General features: G+C 52.9%; 1 protein-coding gene across 3 annotated transcripts; it reads left to right on the plus strand.

Annotated features, from left to right (window-relative positions):
- The first annotated feature begins 476 nt into the window (after positions 1–476).
- MANSC1 (MANSC domain containing 1) lies at positions 477–12,255 on the plus strand. 3 transcript variants are annotated; one of them, XM_077267139.1, is made up of 5 exons: positions 477–613; positions 7,826–7,879; positions 9,481–9,763; positions 9,865–10,002; positions 10,398–12,255. In XM_077267139.1, the coding sequence occupies exons 3-5, from the start codon at positions 9,553–9,555 to the stop codon at positions 11,402–11,404; spliced, it is 1,356 nt and encodes a 451-aa protein (XP_077123254.1). In that variant the 5' UTR covers positions 477–613; positions 7,826–7,879; positions 9,481–9,552; the 3' UTR covers positions 11,405–12,255. The 3 variants fall into 3 exon arrangements, with proteins under 3 accessions (XP_077123254.1, XP_077123256.1, XP_077123255.1); XM_077267141.1 differs by lacking the exon at positions 7,826–7,879 and having other exon boundaries at positions 527–613; positions 10,398–11,904; XM_077267140.1 differs by lacking the exons at positions 477–613; positions 7,826–7,879 and adding an exon at positions 8,918–8,986 and having other exon boundaries at positions 10,398–11,904.
- The last annotated feature ends 1,189 nt before the right edge of the window (positions 12,256–13,444 follow it).

Raw genomic sequence — 13,444 nt, forward strand, 5'->3', positions numbered from 1 at the left:
GGAAGTTTCCTCCAGCAACCAATCACAGAGCTGCTTTCATTTCTCGCTTGGTTGCTATGGGCAATAGGCTTTTTATGACCTGTTTCGTATATGAGAGCTGATGTACAATAACACATTGTATTGTGGCACCGTGTCAGCCGATGTGAATACTTTCCTGCCCGATGATGACAGAAGTCTTCACATCGATGTATGAGAGCTATAAGAAATTAATAAGAAATTAAAGCTGATGTGATTGGATGCTAGGGAAACTTTCTTTTACAAGGCCATAATAACCAATCACAGTGCATCTTTCATATTTGTGGCCTAGGAGAAATAAAAGCTGCTCTGTGATTGGCTGCTATGTGTAACCTGTGTTTTTAATCTGATTACAAACCTCCCGCCAGGTGGCAGCACTCGTCATTCAATAACCTCCATAGAACTATGCTGGGGCAGTGATGACGCGTGTGGGCGTGTCCATGGAAGCCGCTGAGGGGCGTGGCCGCTTTTGGCCTGATGTGGGCGGTGTCCGTGTTGCGGCGGATCCCGGCGGCTGGAGCGTCAGTGACCGGCGGAGTCTGCGGCAGGACGGAGCGCTCACCGGGAGGCGGCAGCGGGAGACCCCGTGGCAGCCGGTGTATGTATCAGACCCTGTGCGGTCTCCCCTGTGGCTTATATTGGGGGTTGCCATGGTTTCGGGTTTGGGTTTTTCCTTATAGGGTCTCAGGTCAGGAAGACTGAGCTTCGTGTTAGAGTTGTGAGATTATTTACGTATGTGGCTGCCATGGTGGACCCCCGCGTTAGATAGGGCAACCCCGACCCCCGCGCCCCTCCGACTCCATCACCCCTCCGTCCCCCTCCAACTCCATCGCCCCTCTGACCCCCCTTCCCTCCGTCCCCGCAGCCCTCCGTCCCCCGCGCCCCTCCGTCCCCCGCGCCCCTCCGTCCCCGCAGCCCTCCGTCCCCCGCAGCCCTCCGTCCCCCGCGCCCCTCCGTCCCCCGCAGCCCTCTGTCCCCCGCGCCCCTCCGTCCCCCGCGCCCCTCCGTCCCCCGCGCCCCTCCGTCCCCCGCGCCCCTCCGTCCCCCGCAGCCCTCCGTCCCCCGCGCCCCTCCGTCCCCCGCGCCCCTCCGTCCCCCGCGCCCCTCCGTCCCCCGCGCCCCTCCGTCCCCCGCGCCCCTCCGTCCCCCGCGCCCCTCCGTCCCCCGCAGCCCTCCGTCCCCCGCGCCCCTCCGTCCCCCGCAGCCCTCCGTCCCCCGCGCCCCTCCGTCCCCCGCGCCCCTCCGTCCCCCGCGCCCCTCCGTCCCCCGCGCCCCTCCGTCCCCCGCGCCCCTCCGTCCCCCGCGCCCCTCCGTCCCCCGCAGCCCTCCGTCCCCCGCGCTCTCCGTCCCCCGCAGCCCTCCGTCCCCCGCAGCCCTCCGTCCCCCGCGCCCCTCCGTCCCCCGCGCCCCTCCGTCCCCCGCGCCCCTCCGTCCCCCGCAGCCCTCCATCCCCCGCGCCCTCCGTCCCCGCAGCCCCTCCGTCCCCCGCGCCCCTCCGTCCCCCGCGCCCCTCCGTCCCCGCAGCCCCTGCTCCTGGCACGAGGACTTGTATCACACGACCTGGCGTCACACATCTGAGTCTGGAGACTTCTCGTCTTCTTCTGCCAATAGCAAATATTGACTCAGTGGTTTTATTTTCTGAGGTTACAGACACGGCGAGGTAAAGGGCGAGGTGACCCTGTTAGGACCGAGCCCAGAGGCAGAGCCCGGGCAGAACCGCTGTCACTTAGTGGCCAAACTTCCGCTTCATTGGCACATTATTACTCGTCCCCGCTAATTTATCAAGGGAGATTAAAAAAAATATTGCAACAATGTTACTTCGCTCCCCAGGACACAACCCAGGCCTCGTCTGGTCTATTTGTTAGCAGACTACAAGTCCCAGCATGTTAGTGTGCAGTGGGGTCATGGAGGCGGCTCTTTTCGCCCTGCGCCCCCTGCCGCAGGTGGATACATTGTCGCCAGATGCTCCATGAGGATTGTTACATTATATCTTCAAGTGGATTTTAGTTTGCGCCGCCCTCTTTTAGGAATTGATGCAGATTGAAAACACTGTAACAAACACTCAGCTGTGATAAATTTGGAATCCCCGGGTTATGAACAATGTTTCAATTCTCTGACAGAAAGCAAAGATTTTAATAATGTCAGAATCCTCCTTCTCCCCTCAAAAGAAACATAGCTTAGGTGGCCCCGCGCCTTTGGTGGCCGCCTTCGCGCCCCGCGCCTTTGGTGGCCGCCTTCGCGCCCCGCGCCTTTGGTGGCCGCCTTCGCGCCCCGCGCCTTTGGTGGCCGCCTTCGCGCCCCGTGCCTTTGGTGGCCGCCTTCGCGCCCCGCGCCTTTGGTGGCCGCCTTCGCGCCCCCGCGCCTTTGGTGGCCGCCTTCGCGCCCCGCGCCTTTGGTGGCCGCCTTCGCGCCCCGCGCCTTTGGTGGCCGCCTTCGCGCCCCGCGCCTTTGGTGGCCGCCTTCGCGCCCCGCGCCTTTGGTGGCCGCCTTCGCGCCCCGTGCCTTTGGTGGCCGCCTTCGCGCCCCGCGCCTTTGGTGGCCGCCTTCGCGCCCCCGCGCCTTTGGTGGCCGCCTTCGCGCCCCCGCGCCTTTGGTGGCCGCCTTCGCGCCCCGCGCCTTTGGTGGCCGCCTTCGCGCCCCGCGCCTTTGGTGGCCGCCTTCGCGCCCCGCGCCTTTGGTGGCCGCCTTCGCGCCCCGCGCCTTTGGTGGCCGCCTTCGCGCCCCGCGCCTTTGGTGGCCGCCTTCGCGCCCCGCGCCTTTGGTGGCCGCCTTCGCGCCCCGCGCCTTTGGTGGCCGCCTTCGCGCCCCCGCGCCTGTCACCATCTCACCTGACAATTATTTATCTCTTCGCTAAATATTTGCACACTGAAGGTGTTAACCCCTGGGTTCCTGGGCTGATTGGGGGAGGGGTGGGCTCAGATATTAGGTTTTCATTATCTAGATCTCGCTCGTTGTCAGTACTCCGCTCCCCCGCTCCTCACTGTAATCATAGGATTGTACTCATCCCTGACTCTTCTTTTTTCCTGATTGTCGAGTTTTTCCTGCCTGACAACTCCTCGTTCCCCGGTTGTCACCCCCGCCTGAAGGGGAAGTGAAGGCATTAGAGTCGCAGAGACGTCACAACTTCAGCGTCTCAGTATTTCCCACATATCTAGGACTTTCTTGCTTCGGAAGCTGAGGTCAGGAAGGGCGAGGAGGAGAGCACCGGTCTAGGATGAGGTCCGCCGCCTCGATGATTGTCACCCAGCTTTCCTACACCCCTGTTTCAATGGCCTCCTTCTACTAGCCACAGACCCCGCAACTGTGCGGATACTGATACCATAGAAACCTGAGGTGTAAAAGGAGCCAACTATGCCACCATCCGGCCGGCGCGCCTGAGTCTCTGCAAAGCCAGCACCATAACAGCACTAGATCCTACTGTATGGTGGAGGCTGCGTACATCATACTGTGTGTGCGGCCCTCGTACCGTGTGTGGGAGAGATGTGGGGCCCTCGTACCGTGTGTGAAGGAGATGTTCGGACCCTCGTACCGTGTGGGGGAGCTATGCGTCCCTCGTACCGTGTGTGGGGGAGATGTGCGGGCCCCGTACCGTGTGTGGGGGAGATGTGGGGCCCTCGTACCGTGTGTGGGGGAGATGTGGGGCCCTCGTACCGTGTGGGGGAGACGTTCGGGCCCTCGTACCGTGTGTGAGGGAGATGTGGGGCCCTCGTACCGTGTGTGAGGGAGATGTGGGGCCCTCGTACCGTGTGTGGGGGAGATGTGGGGGCCTCGTACCGTGTGTGAGGGAGATGTGGGGCCCTCGTACCGTGTGTGGGGGAGATGTGGGGGCCTCGTACCGTGTGTGGGAGAGATGTGGGGGCCTCGTACCGTGTGTGAGGGAGATGTGGGGCCCTCGTACCGTGTGTGGGGGAGATGTGGGGCCCTCGTACCGTGTGGGGGAGACGTTCGGGCCCTCGTACCGTGTGTGAGGGAGATGTGGGGCCCTCGTACCGTGTGTGAGGGAGATGTGGGGGCCTCGTACCGTGCGTGGGGGAGATGTGGGGCCCTCGTACCGTGCGTGGGGGAGATGTGGGGCCCTCGTACCGTGCGTGGGTGAGATGTGGGGCCCTCGTACCGTGCGTGGGTGAGATGTGGGGCCCTCGTACCGTGTGTGGGGGAGATGTGGGGCCCTCGTACCGTGTGTGGGGGAGATGTGGGGCCCTCGTACCGTGTGGGGGAGACGTTCGGGCCCTCGTACCGTGTGTGAGGGAGATGTGGGGCCCTCGTACCGTGTGTGAGGGAGATGTGGGGCCCTCGTACCGTGTGTGGGGGAGATGTGGGGGCCTCGTACCGTGTGTGAGGGAGATGTGGGGCCCTCGTACCGTGTGTGGGGGAGATGTGGGGGCCTCGTACCGTGTGTGGGAGAGATGTGGGGGCCTCGTACCGTGTGTGAGGGAGATGTGGGGCCCTCGTACCGTGTGTGGGGGAGATGTGGGGCCCTCGTACCGTGTGGGGGAGACGTTCGGGCCCTCGTACCGTGTGTGAGGGAGATGTGGGGCCCTCGTACCGTGTGTGAGGGAGATGTGGGGGCCTCGTACCGTGCGTGGGGGAGATGTGGGGCCCTCGTACCGTGCGTGGGTGAGATGTGGGGCCCTCGTACCGTGCGTGGGTGAGATGTGGGGCCCTCGTACCGTGCGTGGGTGAGATGTGGGGGCCTCGTACCGTGCGTGGGGGAGATGTGCGGGCCCCGTACCGTGCGTGGGGGAGATGTGCGGGCCCCGTACCGTGCGTGGGGGAGATGTGCGGGCCCCGTACCGTGTGTGGGGGAGATGTGGGGCCCTCGTACCGTGTGGGGGAGATGTGGGGGCCTCGTACCGTGTGTGGGGGACTCGTACCGTGTGTGGGGGAGATGTGGGGGCCTCGTACCGTGTGTGGGGGAGATGTGGGGGCCTCGTACCGTGTGTGGGGGACTCGTACCGTGTGTGGGGAGATGTTCGGGCCTCATACCGTGTGAGAAGGAGATGTGGGGCCCTCGTACCGTGTGTGGGGGAGACGTGGGGGCACTCGTACCTTGTGTGAGGGAGATGCGGGGGCCTCATTCCGTACCGTCTGGGCCCCATGATTGAGTCCCTATAAGCTCCTTTTTTGAACGGCAAGTTGTCCATTCTGATTGTCACCCAGCTTTCCCCGGGGAAGATATAGATGTGACCCGTTAGTTGTGGTTTCCCTCGTGAGGTCCTTGAAATTGCTCACTATGCGACTCCCTACTTACAAATTTAGAGACGGCAGCGCAGAGCTCATAATCTGTGCATGAGAGGAGAGATAGTGTTTGTGTTGTGAGCGACCCATCATAGCAACACAGTCTCTGGGGGTCCGCAGCCATCACAACCCAGCAAAGCATTCATGTGTACAGCAAGCTGATCCGCATGTCAATGATCGGGCCCCCCACCATTATAGAGAATATTCACAGAGATGAGACATGGCCCAGAACACAAACTGGCAGAGCAAAAAGAGGGGGTCCCAAAGTGTAGACTGTTACCAGCACCGACCAAAATAATACCGCCCCTATATAGAAGTATACAATTACAATAATACTGCTCCTATATAAAGAATATAACTACTATAATACTGCCCCTATGTACAAGAATATAACTACTATAATACTGCCCCTATGTACAAGAATATAACTACTATAATACTGCTCCTATGTACAAGAATATAACTGCTATAATACTGCCCCTATGTACAGGAATAGAACTACTATAATACTGCTCCTATGTACAGGAATATAACTACTATAATACTGCTCCTATGTACAAGAATATAACTACTATAATACTGCCCCCTATGTACAAGAATATAACTACTATAATACTGCTCCTATGTACAGAATATAACTACTATAATACTGCTCCTATGTACAAGAATATAACTACTATAATACTGCTCCTATGTACAGAATATAACTACTATAATACTGCTCCTATGTACAAGAATATAACTACTATAATACTGCTCCTATGTACAGAATATAACTACTATAATACTGCTCCTATGTACAAGAATATAACTACTATAATACTGCCCCTATGTACAGGAATAGAACTACTATAATACTGCTCCTATGTACAGGAATATAACTACTATAATACTGCCCCTATGTACAAGAATATAACTACTATAATACTGCTCCTATGTACAGAATATAACTACTATAATACTGCCCCTATGTACAAGAATATAACTGCTATAATACTGCTCCTATGTACAAGAATATAACTACTATAATACTGCCCCCTATGTACAAGAATATAACTACTATAATACTGCCCCTATGTACAAGAATATAACTGCTATAATACTGCCCCTATGTACAAGAATATAACTGCTATAATACTGCCCCTATGTACAAGAATATAACTGCTATAATACTGCCCCTATGTACAAGAATATAACTACTATAATACTGCCCCCTATGTACAAGAATATAACTACTATAATACTGCCCCTATGTACAAGAATATAACTACTATAATACTGCCCCCTATGTACAAGAATATAACTACTATAATACTGCCCCTATGTACAAGAATATAACTGCTATAATACTGCCCCTATGTACAAGAATATAACTACTATAATACTGCCCCTATGTACAAGAATATAACTACTATAATACTGCCCCTATGTACAAGAATATAACTGCTATAATACTGCCCCTATGTACAAGAATATAACTGCTATAATACTGCCCCTATGTACAAGAATATAACTGCTATAATACTGCCCCTATGTACAAGAATATAACTACTATAATACTGCCCCCTATGTACAAGAATATAACTGCTATAATACTGCCCCTATGTACAAGAATATAACTGCTATAATACTGCCCCTATGTACAAGAATATAACTGCTATAATACTGCCCCTATGTACAAGAATATAACTACTATAATACTGCTCCTATGTACAAGAATATAACTACTATAATACTGCTCTTATGTACAAGAATATAACTACTATAATACTGCTCCCTATGTACAAGAATATAACTACTATAATACTGCCCCTATGTACAAGAATATAACTACTATAATACTGCCCCTATGTACAAGAATATAACTACTATAATACTTCCCCCTATATACAAGAATATAACTACTATAATACTGCTCCTATATACAAGAATATAACTACTATAATACTGCCCCTATGTACAAGAATATAACTACTATAATACTACCCCTATATACAAGAATATAACTACTATAATACTGCCCCTATGTACAAGAATATAACTACTATAATACTGCCCCTATGTACAAGAATATAACTACTATAATACTGCCCCTATGTACAAGAATATAACTACTATAATACTGCTCCTATGTACAAGAATATAATTACTATAATACTGCCCCTATGTACAAGAATATAACTACTATAATACTGCTCCTATGTACAAGAATATAACTACTATAATACTGCCCCTATGTACAAGAATATAACTACTATAATACTACCCCTATATACAAGAATATAACTACTATAATACTGCCCCTATGTACAAGAATATAACTACTATAATACTGCCCCTATGTACAAGAATATAACTACTATAATACTGCCCCTATGTACAAGAATATAACTACTATAATACTGCTCCTATGTACAAGAATATAATTACTATAATACTGCCCCTATGTACAAGAATATAACTACTATAATACTGCCCCATGTACAAGAATATAACTACTATAATACTTCTCCTGTGCCTTGTCCGTTGTGTTGGGTGATTGTGTGACGCCTTTTCCCTTGCTGTTTCTCAGGCTGTGGTGCTGGTGGAGTGATGTGCGGTGCAGCTCGATGAGACACTGGAGAAGGTGAGTGTGTTTGCTGTCTCCTCTTCCTTCCCCTGCGCTGTCTCATCTTCTTCCTCCTCCTGCGCTGTGTCCTCCTCCTCCTCCTGCGCTGTCTCCTCCTGTGGCTGGTGGAGTGATGTGTGGTGCAGCTCGGGGAGACGCTGGAGAAGGTGTGTGGTCTCCTCTTCATCTTCCTCCTCTTCCTGTGTCGTCCTACTCCTCCTCTGCTGTGTCCTCCTCTTCCTCCTGCGCTGTCTCCTCCTGTGGCTGGTGGAGTGAAGTGCGGTGGAGCTCGGTGAGACGCTGGAGAAGTAGTGTGGTCTCCTCCTCTTCCTCCTCTTCCTCCTCTTCCTCCTCTTCCTCCTCTTCCTCCTCTTCCTCCTCTTCCTCCTCTTCCTCCTCTTCCTCCTCTTCCTCCTCTTCCTCCTCCTGCGCTGTGTCCTCCTGTGGCTGGTGGAGTGATGTGCGGTGCAGCTCGGTGAGACACTGGAAGAGGTGTGTGGTCTCATCCTCTTCATCTTCCTCCTCTTCCTCCTCCGTGTCCTCCTGTGGCTGGTGGAGTGATGTGCGGTGGAGCTCGGTGAGATGCTGGAGAAGTAGTGTGGTCTCCTCCTCTTGCTCCTCCTCTTGCTCCTCCTCTTCCTCCTCCTCTTCCTCCTCCTCTTCCTCCTCCTCTTCCTCCTCCTCTTCCTCCTCCTCTTCCTCCTCCTCTTCCTCCTCCTCTTCCTCCTCCTCTTCTTCCTCCTCCTCTTCCTCCTCCTCTTCCTCCTCCTCTTCTTCCTCTTCTTCTTCCTCTTCTTCTTCCTCTTCTTCTTCCTCTTCTTCTTCCTCTTCTTCTTCCTCTTCTTCTTCCTCTTCTTCTTCCTCTTCTTCTTCCTCTTCTTCTTCCTCTTCTTCTTCCTCTTCTTCTTCCTCTTCTTCTTCCTCTTCTTCTTCCTCTTCTTCTTCCTCTTCTTCTTCCTCTTCTTCTTCCTCTTCTTCTTCCTCTTCTTCTTCCTCTTCTTCTTCCTCTTCTTCTTCCTCCTCTTCCTCCTCTTCATCTTCCTTCTCCTCCTCTTCCTCCTGCGCTGTGTCCTCCTGTGGCTGGTGGAGTGATGTGCGGTGCAGCTCGGTGAGACACTGGAGAAGGTGTGTGGTCTCCTCCTCTTCCTTCCTCTTCCTTCCTCTTCCTTCCTCTTCCTTCCTCTTCCTTCCTCTTCCTTCCTCTTCCTTCCTCTTCCTTCCTCTTCCTTCCTCTTCCTTCCTCTTCCTTCCTCTTCCTTCCTCTTCCTTCCTCTTCCTTCCTCTTCCTTCCTCTTCCTTCCTCTTCCTTCCTCTTCCTTCCTCTTCCTTCCTCTTCCTTCCTCTTCCTTCCTCTTCCCTCCTCTTCCCTCCTCTTCCCTCCTCTTCCCTCCTCTTCCCTCCTCTTCCCTCCTCTTCCCTCCTCTTCCCTCCTCTTCCCTCCTCTTCCCTCCTCTTCCCTCCTCTTCCTCCTCCTGCGCTGTGTCCTTTTGTGGCTGGTAGAGTGATGTGCGGTGGAGCTCGGTGAGACGCTGGAGAAGTAGTGTGGTCTCCTCCTCGGCCGTCCTGGGGTTTTGGACTGTGGACACTTTGTTTCACTCTTCTTCTTCTGTTGTTTTCAGGGTCCTGTGTTGCTCGCGGTGATGTGACAGCGCCTTGTATCTTCAGGCTCCCTCCGCTCATGTTTTGCGGTCATGGGTCTCTCCACGCTCGGCCTCCTCTGTTCTGTCCTCTTTTCGATTCTTGCACATTCCGGCTCCCAGAAATGTGTCCCTCAGGCCATGCCGGATATGGTGATTGACATCAGCCGGGCAGTGGCTAGCGGCGCCCGATTTACCGACCCATTAAAGGTCAGCAATGTGGAGGAGTGTCTGTCCGCCTGCTGCGGACAGCTGGACGCCGGAGGTAAGAGGCCGAGGGCTGAGCCGTGACTCTTGTGCCCGACCCGTTCCTGCCGCTTCTCGTCTGGCACCGCCGTTGGCTGATGATGACTGTTTTTTGTCCAGGTGATCGTTCCTGTAATCTTCTCGTCTTTGACGCCAGAACGCCCGGAATGCAGAAGTGTTACATCTTCCACTGCCCCACGCTGAACTCCTGCCCCTTGTTGTCCAGTCCGGGGGTCCTCAGTTACAGCTTCTGGTCAGGTCAGTTCCTGTTGGGTTCGATCACAGATCATTTACCTACTTCGACCATCTTGGTGACCTCGGCCGTCCGTCATTAGGACTGGCACCGACCAAAATGACGTCCACAGGTTGTGAGCCAGGGATGGTTGGATCATTGAGCACGTGCACCTTCCAGGAAGCCATTGCAGCCCCCCGACCTCCGCACTTTGCATCCCTGATTTGGTAATGGGTCTCTTCCCTGAGTCACCACCATTCTTCTAGGACCATTGCGTGCCCTCAGATCCGCGATCCGGGAATGTTGGGTGTCTGCCCCGTGGGATGACGATACTGCTGCCATGTTGGTTCTGGCTCAGGTCTTTGTTCCATAGTTCTGTTCTTTTCCTGGAGATTATTATGTATTTTTCTTATTATTACAGACACTTCACGGCCAGGGAAAACTGACCCTGGCAAAGAGGAGCAGCAGAAGCCGAAGTCTGGGGACCGCAGCAAGGTGCAGGGTTCTCCTGAGAAGACATCCAGCTCGGGAGATGGGGAGTCCACTCCTTCTGACCTCAACAGAAAAACCAGTAGTGTTATTGTCTCGCAGTTATCAGCTGAGCATGAAGTTAAGAAGGAACTGGGAGACCCTTCCAAAATCATCACCTCGCAGCTCCTCCACCTGGCGGATAAAATCGACCAACACCTGGAAAAGATGGAATCCAAGTCTAAAGACGATGACCTCCGAGTGCCCACAATCCAGACAACCCCCGTCCCCAAAGAGAAGAAGAAGAAACTTCCCCCCAAGGCCAAGGCTGCAAAGTCAGGCAAAGACAAGAAGCCCGAAGCCCCCCAAACACACCGTCCTATCGCAGCTGTCAAGGCGACCAGCACCACGCCAAAGAGGACTACTGCCAGACTCAGTACGGCTGCCCCTCATCCTGTGCCCCGCACCAATGCCAGCCACGTTGTGCCCCCCGCGGCCGCCCACAATGTAAGTGGCATTTCTAATGTTAGGAGCAGCAAGCTGCCGGCCAGCGATCACACGGCGGTGCCCACACTCCCAACTACCTACCAAACCAGACCCCCTCTGGGTCCATCATGGACGTCGCCCTGGACGGGCGTAAAGCTTAGCACCAAGAGTAATGACCAACCGTCCGCAGGTGACAAAGGCGAGACGCCTGGGCGAGTCCTACCTGAAAGTCGTCTCCCCGCCCAGGAGGAACCTGCTGTCAGTCTGGAGGAAGCGCCTGGGAAAGTGGCCGGCTCTGAGGGCGCCTTCCCCCCGCTCGGGGATAAGAGCGGACTGGTGGCAGCGCTGGTTTTCGGGATGTTGTTTCTCATGGTGGTGATCGGACTGGTCAGCCGCAAAGTGTCAGAGGTGCGGCGCCGGCATCGATACACCAAACTGGACTATCTTATCAATGGGATGTATGTGGACACCTGAGGTGGGGGAGCAGCGGGTCCATGAACACGGCAGAAAGGGCACCCACCATAGCAATGTGGGGAGAGGATCCTGCTGCAGTGACAAACACCACCAGAAATTCTTGGGGGGGGGTCATATGTTCTAGTCTGACCGATTTTAATCCAGCAACACGTCACTTTCCCAGGATCCTGACCAGTCTGCCTGCTCTCTGTCGGGCCCTGGTGTGGATCCATCAGCTGCTGACACTTTGGTGGATTCTGATTGGCTGTGGACCCAGATCCACCATCGTCACATAACCAAACCCTATATATTGTACTTATCTGGAGAACATGCCGCATCATCAGGACGGCTAATGGGCCGATAACTGACGGAGCGGCAGCGTCCTATTGTGTCATCCAGGGCCCTCCACGCTGTCCACCGACACTACACGTCTGCTGTGGGGTCATACAGCTGCCCCTGATGGCGAGACAAGAGGACGGGGTTACAATGGACGGGGTTACAATAAAGTCAGATTTGCACACAATGTGGTTTACTGCTTTATATCATGTAAATGTAGGAAAAGATCAAGAATAGTGATGAGCGACCGAGCCGGATGTCGTCTTATTGCTCGTATGTTATGTTCCAGTCTCTGCGGCTGCAGGATTTGTGGCTGTTACAGAATCCCCACATGTTGTGTCAGTCTAACAGCCACAAATCCTGCAGCCGCAGAGACTGGAACATAATATACGAGCAATAAGACGATATCCAGCACGGTCGCTCATCACAAATCCACAAATTCTAACCCAGAATTATACTGACAAAAATAGATAAAAACAAAATGTGGATTAACAATGAAAAGTTTATTTCCCTGTAATAAATTCCATCACAATCTGACTTAGTTACATCCTGTATTATACCCCAGAGCTGCACTCACTATTCTGCTGGTGCAGTCACTGTGTACATACATTACATTACTGATCCTGAGTTACATCCTGTATTATACTCCAGAGCTGCACTCACTATTCTGCTGGTGCAGTCACTGTGTACATACATTACATTACTGATCCTGAGTTACATCCTGTATTATACTCCAGAGCTGCACTCACTATTCTGCTGGTGCAGTCACTGTGTACATACATTACATTACTGATCCTGAGTTACATCCTGTATTATACTCCAGAGCTGCACTCACTATTCTGCTGGTGCAGTCACTGTGTACATACATTACATTACTGATCCTGAGTTACACCCTGTATTATACTCCAGAGCCGCACTCACTATTCTGCTGGTGCAGTCACTGTGTACATACATTACATTACTGATCCTGAGTCACCTCCTGTATTATACTCCAGAGCTGCACTCACTATTCTGCTGGTGCAGTCACTGTGTACATACATTACTGATCCTGAGTTACATCCTGTATTATACTCCAGAGCTGCACTCACTATTCTGCTGGTGCAGTCACTGTGTACATACATTACATTACTGATCCTGAGTTACCTCCTGTATTATACTCCAGAGCTGCACTCACTATTCTGCTGGTGCAGTCACTGTGTACATACATTACATTACTGATCCTGAGTTACCTCCTGTATTATACCCCAGAGCTGCACTCACTATTCTGCTGGTGCAGTCACTGTGTACATACATTACATTACTGATCCTGAGTTATCTCCTGTATTATACTCCAGAGCTGCACTCACTATTCCGCTGGTGCAGTCACTGTGTACATACATTACATTACTGATCCTGAGTTACATCCTGTATTATACTCCAGAGCTGCACTCACTATTCTGCTGGTGCAGTCACTGTGTACATACATTACATTACTGACCCTGAGTTACATCCTATATTATACTCCAGAGCTGCACTCACTATTCTGCTGGTGCAGTCACTGTGTACACACATTACATTACTGATCCTGAGTTACCTCCTGTATTATACTCCAGAGCTGCACTCACTATTCTGCTGGTGCAGTCACTGTGTACATACATTACATTACTGATCCTGAGTTACATCCTGTATTATACTCCAGAGCTGCACTCACTATTCTGCTGGTGCAGTCACTGTGTACATACATTA

This window comes from Ranitomeya variabilis, chromosome 5 (genome assembly GCF_051348905.1).
Source record: "Ranitomeya variabilis isolate aRanVar5 chromosome 5, aRanVar5.hap1, whole genome shotgun sequence".
Lineage (NCBI taxonomy): Eukaryota > Metazoa > Chordata > Amphibia > Anura > Dendrobatidae > Ranitomeya > Ranitomeya variabilis.